Source organism: Pollachius pollachius, assembly GCF_949987615.1.
Source record: "Pollachius pollachius genome assembly, chromosome: 2".
Taxonomy (NCBI): Eukaryota; Metazoa; Chordata; class Actinopteri; order Gadiformes; family Gadidae; genus Pollachius; species Pollachius pollachius.
In genome coordinates this window covers 4,083,697-4,101,796 of record NC_136935.1, presented here as the reverse complement: position 1 = coordinate 4,101,796, position 18,100 = coordinate 4,083,697, and the positions used below count along the sequence as shown (strand labels likewise).

Here is an 18,100-nt window from a genome sequence, read left to right as displayed (position 1 = left end):
GTATCGCTTGTTTGTTCTTGAGCCACTAGTGACATAACATCATAAGGATATCATTAGTCATATTAAATGAATGCTTTAATGCTATGTTGCAACATTATGTTTGAAGGAGCAGTAAAGTGTGAGCTTTGCCCAAGTCAATTTAAAATCAGGAAACATGACCTTTAAAAGGACCATATTTGTCTAACACCACTTATGCATTGCAGTCTAACTTGCGATAGGTTATTATTTACTTAAAAGCTTTCTATTTTCAGAATAGTTCTGAGGCACACGGCTAGGATATGATCAACAGCACGCCTTCCATAAACCGACGTCAATCTCGACACAATAGTACTTAAAACCCGGGACCGAGATGAGCAAGATGAAGGGGATGTTAATACCACTACAGAGAGTCTGCAAAGTCATGCAAACAAAAGCGAGTCTTCGTGAAACACAACTCAAAATAAGCTTCCACTTTTAAAGCCCTGCCCTGCCTCTTTAACGGGTCATGGGGAGAACATAGGGTGCAGGGAGGGCATCCTCCCCCGTTCATTCCTTGACAGGGCTGTCCCGTTACAACACCAGGGTGTGGAGGGGGGAAACGCTGCGTTATTACAACTACCAAGCTTTTGCGCTCTGCCATTTTGACGAACACCCACCGACATCGGAACTCGGACGTGGCTGGTCCACAGGAAAAAGCCCGGATAACGTCCCGAACGTGTGGCCTGCAGATGTTTTTTTGTGAGTATATCACCTTCGCGTCTTTCTGACACGTTCGTTGCAAGTTTTACTCTCGTCTTACCAACTCGGGATGGATGTGTTTCGTCTAAAAGTCCGACGTAGTTAAATGAACCCCCAATGTTATTGCTCATGCAATAACATTGTGCGCATACCGTTATGTTAAGAGCGACCCAAACAACGCCGGACGCGACTAGTTGTACTCGGGACAAGTTTTCGCTCCCAAAACAATGGAACGTTTCGGCACCAGAAACGGGCCTCTTTATAAACATCCCGGGCCTACCTAAACGGTCTCTGATCCGACCCTCTGGGAACATTCTCCGGTTGTAAACCTACGTGATTGTCAACGCATAAGGAGTGCAATCCGCGAATATGCGATCGAATAAGCCAAGGGAAGTTGGACTCATACACATTATAGGTTACAGAGTGTGTAGAATTGTGTAGCTCGGACCAGGGCTGGGATCAATCAGATCTCTATATCGAACAGGAAACATGGAAATGTTTCGCTCAGGGGATTAAGGCTGTTCTTTCCATTCTGGGTGAACGGCTGCTCATCACAAACACTAACTTTTTGCAAAAAAGTTAAAGTGCTCTAATGAAGGAAAACTGGATTTCATTATAAAGCGGCCGGTTAAAAACGTGAAAAGAATGCACTTCTGGTTTAAACACAGGCATGATAAGGGTGATAAATGTCCAGTAGGCCTAAATGAGTTGTAATTAAATATCACAGCTTGCAGCAACCTGAGATTGTGCCCGCTTGCCAAAGTCTTAAGGCAATACAGGAAGCAGCCAGGCAGTAAACATTGGCTCTCCGTTGGTTGCTTAAATGCTCCCATTTAATTTTTCGTTTTATTGTACAACACTAATTATTTCCTGTAGTCTCTGTGACCCTTCTTAAAAACAAGATTCCACACCTGTGAACCCCTAGGCATGGGATAATCTGTTATTTGGTAAAAGCTTTGCTTGGTCATCTGCTAGTCTGTTGGTCTTATGCCATGAAAGGCATCACTGCTTTGAAGAGCTGAAGATTAGATATCTTAAAGTGAGTTGATAAAGACACAATCTACCACATATTTGCTGTCAGATCTCATAAAAAAAAAGCCTAGTGGTATTTCCTGTGTGAAAAGCAGCTTGTCCCAGAGGAATGCGTGGAATTCCTTCCCTGTCCTCAGCAGAGAATAAGCTTGGTTGCTAAAAATGCTACCGGCCTCTAAAAAGTTTACACATAAACTCCGGAGTTGACTCTGTGGTTCTTCCAAACTGAGATAATGGGGTAACGAAGGTGGATAACTTGCTCCGTCCTTCATTGTTTGTGTTGTTTCACTCAAGACAACCATTGCCTCTGCCCCTCCTCATAAGACAGAATGGGCATCAGTGGACAGAAAACATGGACAGATCTGAATAATTCACTCATCACTGTGTAGTGTAGCCGAAACATTCTGTCTGGTCAGCCCATTATCTTGAATCGCTTCTCTAAGTCCCACAGTTATTTATAGAGAGAGGGGGTACTTGCACACTGGTTGTCTTCACCATGCAAAAAATAGCTGTGATCACGGAGCAAGGCTGTAATTGTGGTTTTGTGTCTTCAATTATTTCTTTCCCTCATATTCAAATCTGCAGGGAGATGAGGCTCTGTGTCTTGTGTCATGATGAGAGGTGTTGGAAGAGGATCAGAATGCAGATTTAATGTTTGGCCCAGCAAGACAATGAAGAATAACAAAGGGTTTATAGTCTATACAAAATTACAAAGACAACCTTTTTCTGTATCCAATCCAATTGTTCTACCCCATAGTACTGCAATTCTTATGCTGCTATATCTTCTAATGTAGACTAGCTAGCTATTATCAGTACTAGCCAGTGTAGTGTATTACAAGCTGCTCTGAGCCGTAACCTAATTCTCACAGTTGACTTGGTGCCTGGATGATGAGGCAGGAAGACTTTTGGCACACAACACTAGTCTCATGCCATCAGGAGGGGTAAACATGTGTTCCCTAGGTTTAATACTAGCATTAGTAAATATTTAATTAGGATTTTGCTGTCTGGAATGTTATTTGTTGGCTGATGTGAACTTCAGCCTGGAATACAGCCTCAAATATTTAATTGCCTGAAAGAATGTGTAAAAATCTGCTACATCTCTGTTAAAATATTTACATATGCCAGATTATTTTGTTATGTACAACTAGATTACATGACTGCTGCTTTGGCAGAGAGATTGGCTTTTTTTCCATTGCATGTTATAACATCTGAATGGTGTCAACTTCAATCTCAGAAAATGCATCTGTTTGCCATGTGCTGTTCAGAAGTTATTTAGTTGAGAAGAGAATGCACTCCTGTTAACCGGTTTTAGATAAATGTTTGTATGTATTTATATACATTTTAACATTTAAAAAGAGATCTAGTTAAAAAAATATCTGAAATTAAATTTGAGTGGTGGTGGATCTCAAGAGTTGACTAAATTACTAATTTACTTAAAGGTTGTTAATATTCACAAGAGAACAAAGAATAGGCTGTTGTTTAGTAATTTATCAGGAAAAATCAATGGCGAATGGTATATGGTCTCATTAGCTAGTTAGCTATAAATGTGTGTATGTGTATGTGTTCTCTTTTCTTAGACTGAATTTTTAGGAATTATTAACAACAATAATGACTTTGATGTTTTCTTGCCTGTTTTGTTACAGAGGTCCAGTAAACCAGAGTCCAGCCTTCCCAGGAAGGAGGATTTGATAACATCTGGCAACCAAGATAACCCCAGTGATGTGTTCCATGAAAAACACAAACTGGGTGACCTTTGAGGATGACAACACACCCATCTCCTCGCCCCCAAAGTCCCTATCATCATCAGGACAACCCAACAAACGATCGGTGCCCCGTCCTAATGGCCTGAAGTTGGAGATCCCATCTGTGAGAGATACCTCCTGGAACTTCAATGGTTTCCTTGAATCCCCACACTTACCATTAAGTCCCAATGGAAGATCCTCCGTTCCCTGCAACACTCCTTTTTGCACGCCTGTCAGCAGCATCCCAAGTACAACATCTCCATTCAACTTTGCCCAAAGGACACAGGAAAGGAGTGAGGTCGTTCACAGTCTCTCCAGCACGTCTCCTTCATCTTCCACGGGGACAGGGAGTAGCCCACGGGCCTGCAGTCAGACGTCAGAGGGACCAAGTCTCTCTACCTCCTCACAGGGGAACCGTGGACATTACAACCCCTTCTGGGAAGGAACCGACCCCAGTGTGGATTTAGAGAGCTCCTCTTCGGACTCTGAATGTGACAATGCCCCACCTCGCTTTTTTATCCGGACCAAAGATGGCGGCGTGCCGCAACGTGACCAACTTCAGAACTCGTTTTCTTACATTTGCCACAAACTGGAGGGCCTACGAGCAGGGACAGAGGAGTTGGAAGGAGACGGAGACAGGGAGTCGAGTTGCAAAACAAAGTTAAAATCCAGGCTTTCACAGGAGGCAACAACACAGTTTGTTCCTCAGGGTCTGTTCCGCGGCCAGAAGAGAGACGGCTGGTCCTTGATGCTCCGGATTCCTGAGAAGAAGAACCGCATGTCCTCTCGCCAGTGGGGGCCCATCTACCTTCGGCTCCTGGCAGGGGGAGTGCTCCAGATGTACTACGAGAGGGGGCTGGAGAAGCCCTTCAAGGAGTTCCAGCTCCTCGCTCACTGCCGACCGTCGGAGCCCAAGCTGGAGAGCCACGGCGAGCCCCGGAAGATCCTCACGGTCAAGGTGGAGCACTTCTCTTACACGGAGAAGAAGCGCTACCATCCCAAGCTGGAGGTGACCCACGAGGCCGAGGTAGAGCAACTGCTGAAGTTTGGCACCATGGAGCACAGCGACATGGAGGACCTCCTGGCCTCCATCGAGGAGGAGATCTTCAGGTTGCCCGTACCTCACCGGACACGGCGGCACTACGAGGAGCAGGAGTTCGCCCTGCAGATAACGGATCACCTGTGGGTACAGCTGGACAAGGCCGGGGGCGTCATCGACCGCGCGGCCTTCACGCAGATCCACTGTTTGGCCTTTCTGAACGGGGAGGCGGACTGTTTCCTGGCACTGAACGACCTGGGGCTCCTCCGCTTCGACTCCAGCTACAGCAACGAGGGGGACTCGGAGGCCTGGATGGAGATCACCGACTGCCACTTCCACAACTGCATCAACGAGGTGGAGTTCCAGAGGTCGCGGCTCATTAAGTTCTCCCCGCCAGACGCGTGCCGGGCGGAGCTGATGCGGTTCAAGACCATGGTGCTGGGCTGCACCGAGCTGCCGTTCTCCGTGAAGGCCGTGGTCACGGTGCAGGGCGCCTACGTGGAGCTCCAGGCCTTCCTGAACGTGTCAGCGGGTTTCCCCAGCTCCGCCACGGCGAGTGACACGCAGCCACTCTGCGAGAACTTGGTGATTTGGATCCCGGTGCCGGGGGACTGGGTCAAAGTGTCCCAGACGGTGGCCTTACTGCGCCAGAGGTCGCTGAAGGCCCGCATGAACAGGAACGCGTGTCTGGGTGCTGTCAGCGCCGAGGAGTCCCAACCAGTCATGCATGTTTCTCTTGGCACCGTGAAGTATGAGAATGTATTTTCGGCTATCGTCTGGAGAATTGACAAACTTCCGACGAAAAATACCGGTAAGAAGACGTCATATAATATACTTGACTAAGTGGGAACTTGAGGGTTTATTTAAACCCACTTTCAAACAATTCCAGAGTGGTCACGCATCGAACTGCTAGGCTTAATCCCGCCATCAACATATTGAAAGCAGTCGAATCACATTTGCCTGCCGTCTAGTGGTCAAATGTATTAACCGCAACTGTTTTTTATTTATTTTTTCTCTTCTCGCAGCGGTCGACCATCCTCACTCATTGTCTTGCAAGCTGGAACTAGGATCTGACCAGGAGATCCCACACGACTGGTACCCCTTCGTCACGATGGAGTGTGAGATCCTGGGCGCAGTGGTCTCCCAGACCAGAATCAGGTCGCTGGGCACGGTGAATGACATCCAGCCACAGAAACACGTCACCAGCTGGACCCGGTATCACTGTCAGGTGAGATGTTGAGCCGTGTTGACCTGATGGTGTATACGAAGCAAATATCAAACCAAGATGGATGCTGAGCTACAACATCACTAACCGGCTGATCTGTCCTCTTAGGTTGAAATTGAAAAGAAGTGGATTAAGACGGAGACGGAGAGGCAAGCTGCGTGTGTGACACAGTGAACTCTTTGCCAAATCTTTTTCTCACGGAGGGAAATGACCCTTGGTGACACTTGTGGTGTTAAATTCATCTAATCACATGATAGTAACCTTTGTACCATTATAGTGGACCAATTCTGTTTCCTTTTACAAAAGCCCAAATAGTCTTAACATTTTAAACCATATGATATGTCCTTTGTCTAGCACTTTATATTTTTAAAATTATAATAATATTAATATATGTATTTCTGTATTTGCTTTTGTATGCCCATGTCAAGGACTGGCACCCTTTGCAAACATAATAAATGTGGTATGTATTGTATTGTATATTGTGTATGTAATAGTGATCAACATGAACAATAATCAATATTTGGTGTAAATATTTATTCAGGAAATGATTTTGCATATTTGACCAAATGTTTTATGTACACATTTTCGCAACATCCAAAGAGAAATTGTATTTGTCATTCATCTAACTTTGTATCAAGACAAGACAAACGCTTTGATCGATGCTCCCGATCCGCTCGCTCTCATCCCGCTCGCTTTCATCCTGACCACGCCCCTTACCTCACCTGGTTCCCAGGCCTCTCTCGCGCACCCCGGAGCGGTAGTGATTGATCATTGATTGGCGTGGGACACGTTGTCACCTGTGTGCATACGGCGATGCAACCGCATTTTCCCTCTGGGTAGCGTTCAGTGGCATTACATGTAGGCTAACTGGCAAAGTCGTAATTGGAATATTTCATGTTCTAATACATTCGTCCATTTGTGCACTATGTTGGGCAACACGGGAAACGTGGTAAGCGAAGGTTTTTGTTGTCGTAATCTTGTCAATTCACGCGTCTACTGAGATGTGTGCGCATAGCTAATGTTAGCTTTGTGAGCTAGTGTGTTATTAACCTTCTCTATGAAATGGCTGTCTCAGGCCAAACTGTACATGTCTATCATTGAGGATGTGATCGAAAGTATGCGGGAACTTATTTTGGACGAAGGACTTGAGGACCGCGTCCTAGATGATTTAAAGCGAGTGAGTCAAAGCTTTCAAAGTGTTAAAATGTTCTTGACAAACGGGGAACTTTCATCAAAAACACATTCGTCGAAATGATCAAGACGCCATTCTACATGAGGCGGCTTTTCGACAGATGTGGGAGGCAAAGGTGATGGCGTCGAAGGCGCTGGAAGACATCAGGCATAACAACATCACCTCTTCAAAGTTTGTGCTCCAGCTCCCGGCCCATTACAACCACTCAGATGAGGACCGCAGGCCCAGAGGTGGACATGGGGACACCTACCCCACCTATTGATGTCTTGCCATCTTATTAACTGAAACATCCGTCGTTGGTTGCTTGAAGATGATTGCATGATTTGGCCACGGTTTAATTATTTGAATCATCAGTTATTTTTTTAATATATTCAAATGTTACAACTTCAGTTGCAGTTGGGATACCCACAAGTCAAAATGCATTTCAGTTCCCTCTCAAGGTAAGTTTTAAAATTTACAAAATAAACTGCTTTACATATTTTGTGGTCATCCGATATTTAAAATAACTAGATTACATACGAGAAACATCTCCACATTTCCAAGTTTAAAAATATAATATATGAATCAAATCTTTGATGTTGGATCATTAATCTCTAATCAGACTGCCATATGTGGGTCATACTACATTTCAGACGGGACACTTTTCCATTCATGTTTTTTTCTCTTTAACAAAAGGCACAAAGTGCATCTTGGCTTAATCTTCCAGAAAATGACTTATTTGCACAATTGTCTTGCATTATACAGAAAGGCACTGAGACCCTTGCTACATTCTCTCTTCCTCCCGGGCTGTCCTACCCAGTGCAAATACCAGCAGGGGTCACTCTGCAAACTGCCTCAGGTAAGCCATTTATAGGTTACCTTTTACAGGACCACATTTTTAGTATAACATGAGCTAATCCGGTTAAATTTCCTTCTTGTTTTTCCTCAGGTCAACTTTACAAAGTAAACGTTCCAGTGGTAGTAACCCAGGGTCCTGCTGGCAGCCACCCCTTCTCCCAAACCACACAGAAGATAATCAGTTGGAGAGAGTCCAGTGCCCCTCAAGAAGCCGGCGGCACTTCGTCGGTCAAAATTGTTCCGCCTAAAGTGGGGCCAGCTTCACCACCAACCCTCGTACCACCACCAGCATCTCAGCCACCACCAGCATCACAGCCACCACCAGCATCTCAATCAGCAGCACCTCAGCCATCAGCAGAATCTCAACCACCACAGTCACAAAAAAACCTCAGTTATAACCCGAGTCAGGAAAACGCTGCTTTCCATCAGGTTCCTCCGGTTCCTCTTGCTGTGAACCTTCACTCTCAAGTATTCCAACAGAAACCAGAGGTGATGGTGGAAGGGGGGTTCCAGCCAGGCCAGGAACCCGGTATCACAGGTGTGGACACACCCATCTCAGGATTCTTCACTGAGTCTCTGGAGACGTTGGCACAGGCCCCAGCGGGTTCGGTCTCTAAAGACATTGACGATATCCTGAAACAAGTGATCGAAGACGAGATGAACAAGGCTGTTACCGAGGTAAGACATTTGTTTCCATGTTCATCCATAAGCCTTAAACATACTTATTTTTCATGTGCTAATGTCTTATCCCCACCCTAAAACTCAGTTCGGTATCTGAGGTTACTTACCATTGCATAATTTTATATCCCCCCTCCGGTATACCACCAAGACGGTATTTTCTAGTTACCCTGAGTTGTTGGATATTGTCCAACTGGACGGCCCTCTTGACAACTCGGATATCGAGGCAGAAAATGAAGTCGCACTGGAAGATAACGATTTCTTGGGCATGATCAATGCCGAGGCGATAAAGGCCGGCAGCAGCGACGGGGACAGTCCCTCTTCCAGCAGTGACAGCGATGCAGTGGATGAGCTCGCTGGTGTCGTTGAAGAGGTATGGATGGACTGGTGTAAGTGACTGCTTGTTTCCCCCGAAGGTTTCAATAGGCTGGGCTTTTTTTTTTTAATACCATTTTGATGCTCCATATATCTAATGGCGCTTCAAGAGATCATACAATAGTTTGGTACCTGTTTAAGCCCTTTAAATTCAACTTGTATATCAGCCCTTGTAACGTATCTGAGTAAAGAGAAAAAGGATTTGGATCATACAAAATGTATTGGAATATAATGGGTGCAAAAAACCTTTTTGAAACTTCACTAGGATCCTTTGAATTCGGGAGACGATGTGCACGAGCAGGACATCCCTGACCTCTTCGACACAGACAATGTGATCGTGTGCCAGTATGACAAGGTACTTGGCCCATTCGCCACGTTCACATTCACATTCGCCCTTGTGTGCTTTCTCACTGGTATTACTTTGGCTGCTGTTTACTCGGACAGATTCACCGCAGCAAGAACCGCTGGAAGTTCCATCTGAAGGACGCGGTGATGTGCTACGGAGGCAGGGACTACGTGTTCTCCAAGGCCGTCGGAGAGGCAGAGTGGTGATTACTTCGGTGACTGGTTTCAGGGACTGAAGAACCGAGCACCGATCACGACCCTGACGAATCCACCTTTTTATTTTGTTTTTTTTTCTGCCTTTCTTGCATTGCAAAGAGAATTTATTGTCTGTGTATACATGTATTTATTTATTGATTTTTAGTTATTGAGGAGTATTCTTTGTTGTTGGATGTATTCTTTATATCGCGTTGCATATGCCTCCATAGCTATGACGCTGAATGAAAATTCTACTGTTTTCTACCAAGGCACATTAAATATGTTGTACAAAATCCATAAATGCTGTTGCTTTCTCTGGAATCCTATACAAAAAGTTAGACACTGAACAGAACGGTCCTAAATACTGAACTCAAGGCATGGTTGCCTTGAGTTCAGTCATGTTCAGGCATGTTTATTTACTGCAAAACTCATCAAGTTTTGATTTGAGAAAATAAGTGAGGCCTACGAATCATTTTTCAAGTTTTTTTATTACAAAAATTGAGTGTCTGCAGTACATACATTCATATTAAACTGGACAGAAGTAGTGTGTGAAAGAGTTGGTGCTGTCTGCATTCATGAGATATTTCCTGAGTAACCCTAAGAAGCCAGTAACTCTTGACTCACAATTCAGTCTCTAAACGCTCCGGCGAGATCTCTAACCATCTGGTACCACCAGACTACTGAGTAACCCCGTCTCATGATGCCATCGCTGTTCTGCAGAATGTCTGAAGGAACTCTGTCTACCAAATGCACAGTGTAACGATATACAGTATTGACATAAGATCTATAATTAAACCAAAGAAGACTTAGAACCACATGATTTCCCACTATGCTCTTGTGTTCACCTAACAAATTGTCCTTGTCATTGCAGCCCATTTTATCTGTATTCATCTCTTGAATTGCAGGACTTAATTCCCTTTTTGGTGGGCTTTTCAAGAGCTACGACCTGTCTGTCAACATCTTTGTAGATACATAAGGTGCTTATCGTTCTCTTGACCGAAGCACAACAAAAAGGTTTTTTTATTGATGTTTTCAGCAGATAGCCATTCTGGTCCGGGACAATTTTTGATCAATCGAGATAACGACCAAGTGATGATAGAGTCTGTGATCATGTGGCTCCTTTATTGAGTAAGCAACCCTGCATTTTGATGTGATAGGCATAAAAGTTAAACAAGGGGGGTCTGACGCCTGACAGTTTGTTGTTGGCAATGATCGTGCGCACGGGCTGCTTCTGGCTCCTGAAGATCCCAGGCTTGGTTTGGCAGGAGTCCCAGCGCTGCAGCAACCGCCAGACGTCCCTGCGGAACGCCCTGGTGAAGATGGTGTACAGGAAGGGGTTGCACAGGGAGTTGATGGGGTAGAACAGGATGAGCAGGATCTTGGAGTGGGACACCGTGATGAGGGGCATACGCAGGGCTGCCGAAATGGCAAAGAAGGAGATGGGTGCCATGCAGAGGAAGTCGGTGAAGATGAGCACAGCCATGCGCTTTGCGATCTTGGTGTCTCCGTGGTGTGTGGTGAGCTCGGGGTTGCGGACGCTCAGGTAAATGCAGACGTAGCACAGGCAGACCAGCGCGAAGGCCACGACCTTGAGGATCAGCAGAGCCATCACGTAGAACTGGGAGCCTCGCGTCTCGATGTCCATGGGCAGGCAGATGCTCACTTTGCTGTAGCTGCTGATCCCCACAAGAGGGAGCAGAGCCACCAATAGAGAGAAGCCCCAGCCTGCGGCCATTATGAACGACACGTGACGTAGCCTGAGCCGCTTGTGTAGGTGCATGGCGTTGGTGATGGTGTGCCAACGTTCCAGGCTGATCACGGTCAGGGTGTAGACCGACAGTTCACTGGCAAACATCGTCAAGAATCCTGCAACGCTGCAGCCCGCCCCGGTCTGCCAGTCAACGGCGTGGTTATAGTACTGAGGGCTAGAGTAGGAATCCATGGCCGCAATCAACAACAGGTAGAGCCCCATGCAGAGGTCTGCGAAGGCCAGGTTACAGATTAGAAATCGGGAAATGGTCAACTTCTGGTGGCTAACCAGGAGGATAACCAACACGCCCAGATTGCCGGCCACTGCGCAGACTGTTATGACCCAGGTTATGGAGCGGAGGAAGGAGTAGCCCAGAAGGTCCTCGCAGGGGTTGAAGGCATCAGGCTTTGGGGTGCACTTGATGAAGGAACTGTTCAGGCAGTCCAGTTCCATGTCCGGATACTGGGAGGTGATGTAATCGATTCCGTACAAACCATCGTCTGTGGGTTCCCTATGGAGTAAACACGGTTAAAATAATTGTCAAATCTGTCAAGCTGGTGAAAAGCTAGATGGGAAAAAATGAACAAGGCATTGTGTGTTTGCGCAACCAAACATGTCCTTACATGTCCGCCTCGTTGACATCACAGAGCCTTGTGAGATTCTTTAATGCACTTTCCCTTTTGATGTAAACATTTGGGAGACAACATAGTTACAGCAGAGTACCCCAGGAATTAAAGCATACATCTGTCACAGTTAAGCCTTTAAGGAGTTTTATTATTGTTTGTGATGGCGTGAAATGATGAGAAGATTGTGTTGACTGCTGCGGTTTGTGTTCTGCTACCTCTGTTTCCTTTGGAAGGCACAACAATGGCTGGGGTACGTCAGGTTGGCTTCCCGCAGTTCAATGAAGCTTTCTAGTGGGGGCAGGACCTTCAGAGTGTATGCAGACGTCGCTGTCAGGAACCTCACCTGTGTCAACCCTTCAGCGGGGAACGAACTCAGAGCTGTGGACGAAATATCCCTGCAGAAGGAACCAGAGAAATGTATAAACAAGCATTAGGCTTAGAGGGATAAGTAGCTGTTTTCCAAGATATTGACATTGACACAAAAGCCAAAGGCCTGTCTAGCTCGTGAAGACTCTGTTTGATGTGTATGAAATGCAGGTTTGCCGTCCATTACCCAGTTTGTATTCTGTGTTAATTGCACCATTAATCATGTTAATGTCCACATTCAATTGAAAAACAAATTGATGATGGCCAGATTTTCAATAGAATCATCGCTGAAGCATACTATGGCTCGATAGCACTTATTTTTGAGTGAGTTGAGAGGTATTTAGAAGTGCCTATTTTGTCCGATAAGGGGCAGTAAAGGCAGAGACACACGTCCAGTCAACTGCATTATCAGCCACTGGCACTTACAGCGCCATTGGTCCCAAAGCACCATCAAAGGCACCTTCATGGATATGGTAGAGATGTTTGTTGTCTCTTAAATCTCTGAAAGACACATTTAATTACACAGGTTAACTTAGAAACTTTAATTTGTAGGCCATTGAAAGATAAATCTGTGCTATTTTCTGGAATTTTTTGGCATCTCAGTCGAAGCAGTAAGGAACTTTCAACATTCCTGGAATTGATCGTCTTCATCACTTTACACTTAGTAAAGAACTGAGTGGACTTCAGGACAACTTGTGTTTACATTTACAGAGACTTATGCACGGGGACAAAAGACACGTCCTATCTATGTTTTGGCTTATATAACTCCTACTTGCTGGAACATTGTGTTTTTGATTGCGTATTTTCTCTGATAACAGAAAACCTGCACGCAGCTCAACATCATTAATCATAACATTAAATTCAACAATCTCACACAACTAATATTTTAGTACTTACAGGCTGTTAATCTTGCTTCCATTGAAGGCATGAGAATGAATTTCCTTGAAACCATTTCTGTACAGGTTCCTGTCAGGGACATTTCACAAATATTGCCAGTCAAATGGATATATCCCAGACGGATGTAACGCATACGGTTCACAAGCTTCTGCATTCAATTATACATGTGCACTGAGACCTACCAAAACCATTCCTTATAAATTATGTCCAACAATTGCTTCTAGATTAACCATGGTGGCCATGAAACATTTATATGCCACTCATACTCACATGAAGATATAGTCCTCTGCAAAACCGTTGAAAGAGTTGGCCGGGATAGAGTCAATCTTTGTGTTATCCGCCATTTCTCTGGAAGCGAAAAAAGGTTAAAGGCTTCGGGAACACCTTCATTAAGAAATATCCAGCGTAACGATTAGGTGGGGGAATTGTTATTCATCAGATCAACAGTGGAGACAGATGCCTCAGCCTTGTGTGAGACAGCGCTGAGAATTGTGCGTTGGCGATGTAGAAGATTAGATAATAGTAACTCTCGGGCTTGGAGTTGACAGCCTTGGCCCCACACAGGCATGTGTTTGACGCGCATGACAAGATGATACAGGGACACAACAGGACACAGTGCCAGCCACCTCTTCAACCACCCAACTCAACCCCCATATGCAGCTATAATACGCATCCACTCACATGATGAAGTTGGACATGAGGGAGGAGACAGAGGTGAAGTCGGGGAAGTGCACCATGCCTGTGTTGAGGATGCTCCTTTGAGATAGAAGTGGATTAGACCAAAACATAAAGGTTTACGCTGTTCAAGCTCTATATTCCATGGTTAAAGCACTAACAAACACATTGTTGTGACCTTTCGTTTATTAAAGGAACTCAATTACAGACACAACTACAAGCAAGCGTGCTGTCATTTTGTCTCTGTTGTTTATATTTAGTAGCATAATAGCTTCACAACTTCCTAATGGAAACAGTGTAGTGGTTCAATTAGCCTGACATCAAAACAGAGAATACAGAAGGCCAGGAGAAAACAAAATGCGTGCCTTAGTAAAATAACCCATACTGTTTACAAAATGAAATCCTTACAAGTACTCGAGTCTTGGAAGGTCAGTGAAAGCTCCTTTGTCAATATATCTCAGACTGATGATGTTCTGCAACGAGCTGCAGGAGCAAATAAACGACCAAAGAACACACGTGACCATAAATAAGGCTTGGTTAAGAGCAACAACGCTGTGTGCTTGTATAAGTGTGCGTGTGTGTGTGCGTGTGTGTGTGAGTGAACTGGACTGTGTGTGTGTGTGTGTGTGTGTTTGTGCGTGTGTGTGTGTGTATGTGCACGTGTGTGTGTGTGTGTGTGTGTGTGTGTATGTGCGTGCATGCGTGTGTAAGTGAACTGGAGCCTTACATTTCAGACAAGCAATGCAGGGAGAGGAATGCATGGCGCTGTATTTTTGTGACGCTGACACTTTGGGAGATTTCACTGTAGGAATACACGTTGAATTTGTTAATACTTTCTACAGGAGAAGTTAAAAGTCCTTATGATATTTTCAATTGATTCACTTCATTTCGCAGACAGAGATTTTCAATAGCTTCCTGGTGAACACAATTAAAAAAGGGACACAGCTCATAATATTATAATAATATAATATTATATATATTATAATAAGTATTATATAAAAACAAACATTTTAGATGTACCGGTGACAATCCTCTCTTTTCAATTTGATAATGCAGTTTTCTCTTTTATTTGATTATATCCCCCCTATCCTAAATTTTACAACACATTGCATTGTAATTACAACTGATAGGGGCTCCCATGGCCTTCTTAAGATTGGGCTTTTAGAGATGCTGTGCCAAGATTCTCCACATAAGTATCAGTGGTGGTTTAATTTGAGTCTCAGTGACATGAGATTGGTGCAATGGTGTTAGAATGACATCATTCAGATTCAAATCATAAGTATTTTTCAGGTGACTTTGACAGTAACCATGCATTTTTCCAAAACTAGTATATGAAGCAATATACATGGAACCAACAGCATTTATCCAACGTGCCAACATTGTAGGTGAACATTAATCAAGCAATTATTCAACAAACTAGCAGGTCAACCAACAAACCTGGCTGCCATGGTTAGAGCATATTAAACATATTCATAAAAACAGTGAATGGACCCTGAGTGAGCTTCTTCCAGGTAAGAATAAATAAAAAATATGTAAAAAAAAATGTTTATATATATTGTTTTATTATATTAAATACATGTGTTTAAATACAATATCTCAATTGTATTGTTTATATTAAACTATGATGTAGATACAAAATCCATCGGTATATTCAAACAATTCCTGCCTATAGATCTGCTGATTGACGATTGATGCCTTTGTGAAGGTGATCCATTTATATTCTACATGCATCTTTCTAACTTACACATACATTGGTGAATTGACTGCAAAACTAAAATTTGGTTAATAATTACAAGATACATACAAAACGATATCTTCTTTTATTTTAAATTGGCTATGAATTTGGTAGTTTTTTCATGCTGAAATGATCTTTAAAAGCAGTAGGAGTAAAAATCTCATCGAATACCATGGATGGTTTGAAGTTGCATATGAGTTATATTTCAATTATTAAACGTAGGCCTATTGCCGAATCGATGTTATATACCTCTGCCTCTAGGGCTTTCTACCTTCGGGGTAAGAGCAGCCTATCCTAATCCAGAGTATTGATACATGCATGAGGGCAACTCACATTCTGGTCACGTTGATGTCTTTGAAGGCATGTCGTGGAACTATGTTCACGGACAAATGGCTGAGTCTTCTACAAGGTAACAGACAATGTGCACGGTTAGACAAGATGACTAGAAAATGTCAATATACATTTATAAATAATTTATAAATGTATTTATAAATAAATAAAATACAAATACAAATCGGCTACTTACAATGGCCGAAAGGAAAGCCCACTTTCATGGATGCCCTGGGTTTCTTTGTTGCATTGAAACGTCTCCACCTTACAGCGACAGATCGCCGGACAGATGTAGGTCAGGCCGAAGCAGGTGTTCACCACACAGGACAGCGCGAAAAGTAGCCGTAGTGACCCCTGTGGAGCCATATGTGTCCTCCTTTCTCCCTCAACCAAGTGGCCTGTACCCGACCAAACGGTGTCCTTAAAGGAGATCTAGGTCTTTCCTAGATAGATAATGACTTTGTGTCTTCAAATGGCAAACTCCGGTAAGAGACTGAACCAATATGTCTGTTCACCCTCGCCTCGATTACGATTCCTCACATGCACGACGTCACTCACACACTGAAGGACAAGCAGAAGTGAGCGCCGTCACTTGTGCTCTGTGCAGCTCACCAATGTGACGAGTAAACGCCCCATCAAGTTTTTCAAGACGTGCGCGTCCAGCAGGCTAATCGAAGCAAAACAAAATACAAAAGAATGCACTCACTCATGAAGTCATTTCGAGACTCAAGGACTCAATAGGCGGCCAGCTCTCTGCATATGCCTGCAGTTTAGGACAGTAGACCAAATACTTGAGCAAAAACATTTATATTTTGAGCTTGGCATCTAGATAGTGACAGCTAAAAAGATAGGCTTCACAGTTCTTTTGGTGCCATGCATGCCTATGCAGGAATATAGAAGCTGTTTCTGAGCCATCTCTAAAGATCAGTTACCAATTCAATTGTGTGTTTAGTTGTTGTGGATACAAACTAAATCCAAACTAATACTGATTACAAATGTAACTAAGGGGCAAGCTTGTCTTTGTGGTAAGGGGGGTTGACTCCCAGCTGAAAGGTTCTGGGTTCAATTACCATTGGGTCCTCCAACCACGCCTTTCATGCATGTGTTGAAAAATACGTCTGAATTTAAATCAAACATGGAGTCCTAACAAACCATGTTTTCTGTTTTCTGTTAACTACCTTTAACAAGAAGGTTTTTAATTTTAGCAACTGATCAGTTTTTTTAATCTAAAAATATTATAATATAAGGATATTGATACCTATGAGTGTGTTGTTCAATAGAAAATGAAATGATTTTATACCCCTCACCCAACAAAATAGTATGGGATAATGTCACCATATCTGACAACTCCTTAAACCCTACGGCCTCTACAAACCTACATTAGTATTTGACTTTATACTGGCTGTGGTTTTTCAATAGATAAGCCACTTTGATGCACCTACTTCAGCAATCATCTCATCATCCCAAAACCGTCATTTTACGACAACTCGTAAAATGATCCTTGCCCTTTCCAGACCCAACAGCCTTCCTGATTCGGTGACCCTGACCTGCCGTCTCCTTTGCAGCAAGGCACAACTTTGTCGAATTTAAGTTTACCAGTTTAATGCGGAAAGCTTCCCTACTAAGTAAATTGTTTTACGTTTAAAATAATTTTGCAGGGATACAGTATTCTGAAAATTGTACACACTAATATGTGTCTGGAATCCAGATGCATCAAATGTATTTGGTTCGGGGTTGCTCTGAAGGTATAGCGGGTTGACTGGTAAACGGAAGGTTGCTAGGTTGATCCCTGGCACCTCCGAGCTTAGTGTCGATGCGTCATTGAGCAAAACACCTAACCCTACGTGCTTCCGATGAGCTGGCTGCACTTCATGCACCACCTTGCATGGTCGACACTGCCTGCGGTGGGCAATTATTTTTTAAGCGCTTTGAGTGGCCACTGGTTATAAAAGCGCTTTATTAATGCAGTCCATTTACCTTTTACCATTCTAGGATATAAGGTTATGGATTCAGGTGCATATTTACTTCTAGATAAGGTTAAAATAATCATCAGAAGTCTTAATTGGTGATATTGTATCCAAAATGGGGCAGCGGTCTATTATGGAACTAGTTCAGTTGGATTGCTTCTTTGACAAAAGTAGATTGCATGGCTAAAAATAAGCCCTGCATTGTAGACCGTGGGATGAGAGCCTTTTGAGAAGGCCATCATCGGGCGCCTCTTTTCCACCGTTGTTATTATTAGAGGTCCTTCCTGGTGGATGGATTTTCTCACCTCTGGCTGCTGGCTGTTGGCCTGCAGGCGCCCCCGCTGATAGTCACAGGTCAGAGCTATGGCTCAGGGAGA

At 43.9% G+C, this 18,100-nt stretch overlaps 2 protein-coding genes across 2 annotated transcripts; one reads left to right on the top strand and one right to left on the bottom strand.

The window, feature by feature from the left end:
• Positions 1–575: 575 nt before the first annotated feature.
• Positions 576–9,389, top strand: ston1 (stonin 1; the record flags this gene model as incomplete). Its single annotated transcript, XM_079729031.1, has 13 exons — positions 576–717; positions 3,393–5,341; positions 5,556–5,758; positions 5,864–5,917; positions 6,618–6,704; positions 6,831–6,932; positions 7,048–7,177; positions 7,338–7,387; positions 7,692–7,785; positions 7,876–8,462; positions 8,614–8,835; positions 9,103–9,192; positions 9,282–9,389. Exons 2-13 carry the CDS (start codon positions 3,469–3,471, stop codon positions 9,387–9,389), a joined length of 3,600 nt encoding a protein of 1,199 aa, XP_079585157.1. The 5' UTR covers positions 576–717; positions 3,393–3,468.
• Positions 9,390–10,215: 826 nt separating this feature from the next.
• On the bottom strand, positions 10,216–17,743 carry lhcgr (luteinizing hormone/choriogonadotropin receptor; the record flags this gene model as incomplete). The annotated part of the gene is made up of 12 exons (XM_079729030.1): positions 10,216–11,638; positions 11,751–11,804; positions 11,969–12,148; positions 12,546–12,620; positions 13,017–13,085; positions 13,287–13,364; positions 13,698–13,772; positions 14,100–14,174; positions 14,419–14,493; positions 15,760–15,828; positions 15,953–16,154; positions 17,734–17,743. The coding sequence occupies 12 exons, from the start codon at positions 17,741–17,743 to the stop codon at positions 10,486–10,488; spliced, it is 2,115 nt and encodes a 704-aa protein (XP_079585156.1). The 3' UTR covers positions 10,216–10,485.
• Between the last annotated feature and the right edge of the window lie 357 nt (positions 17,744–18,100).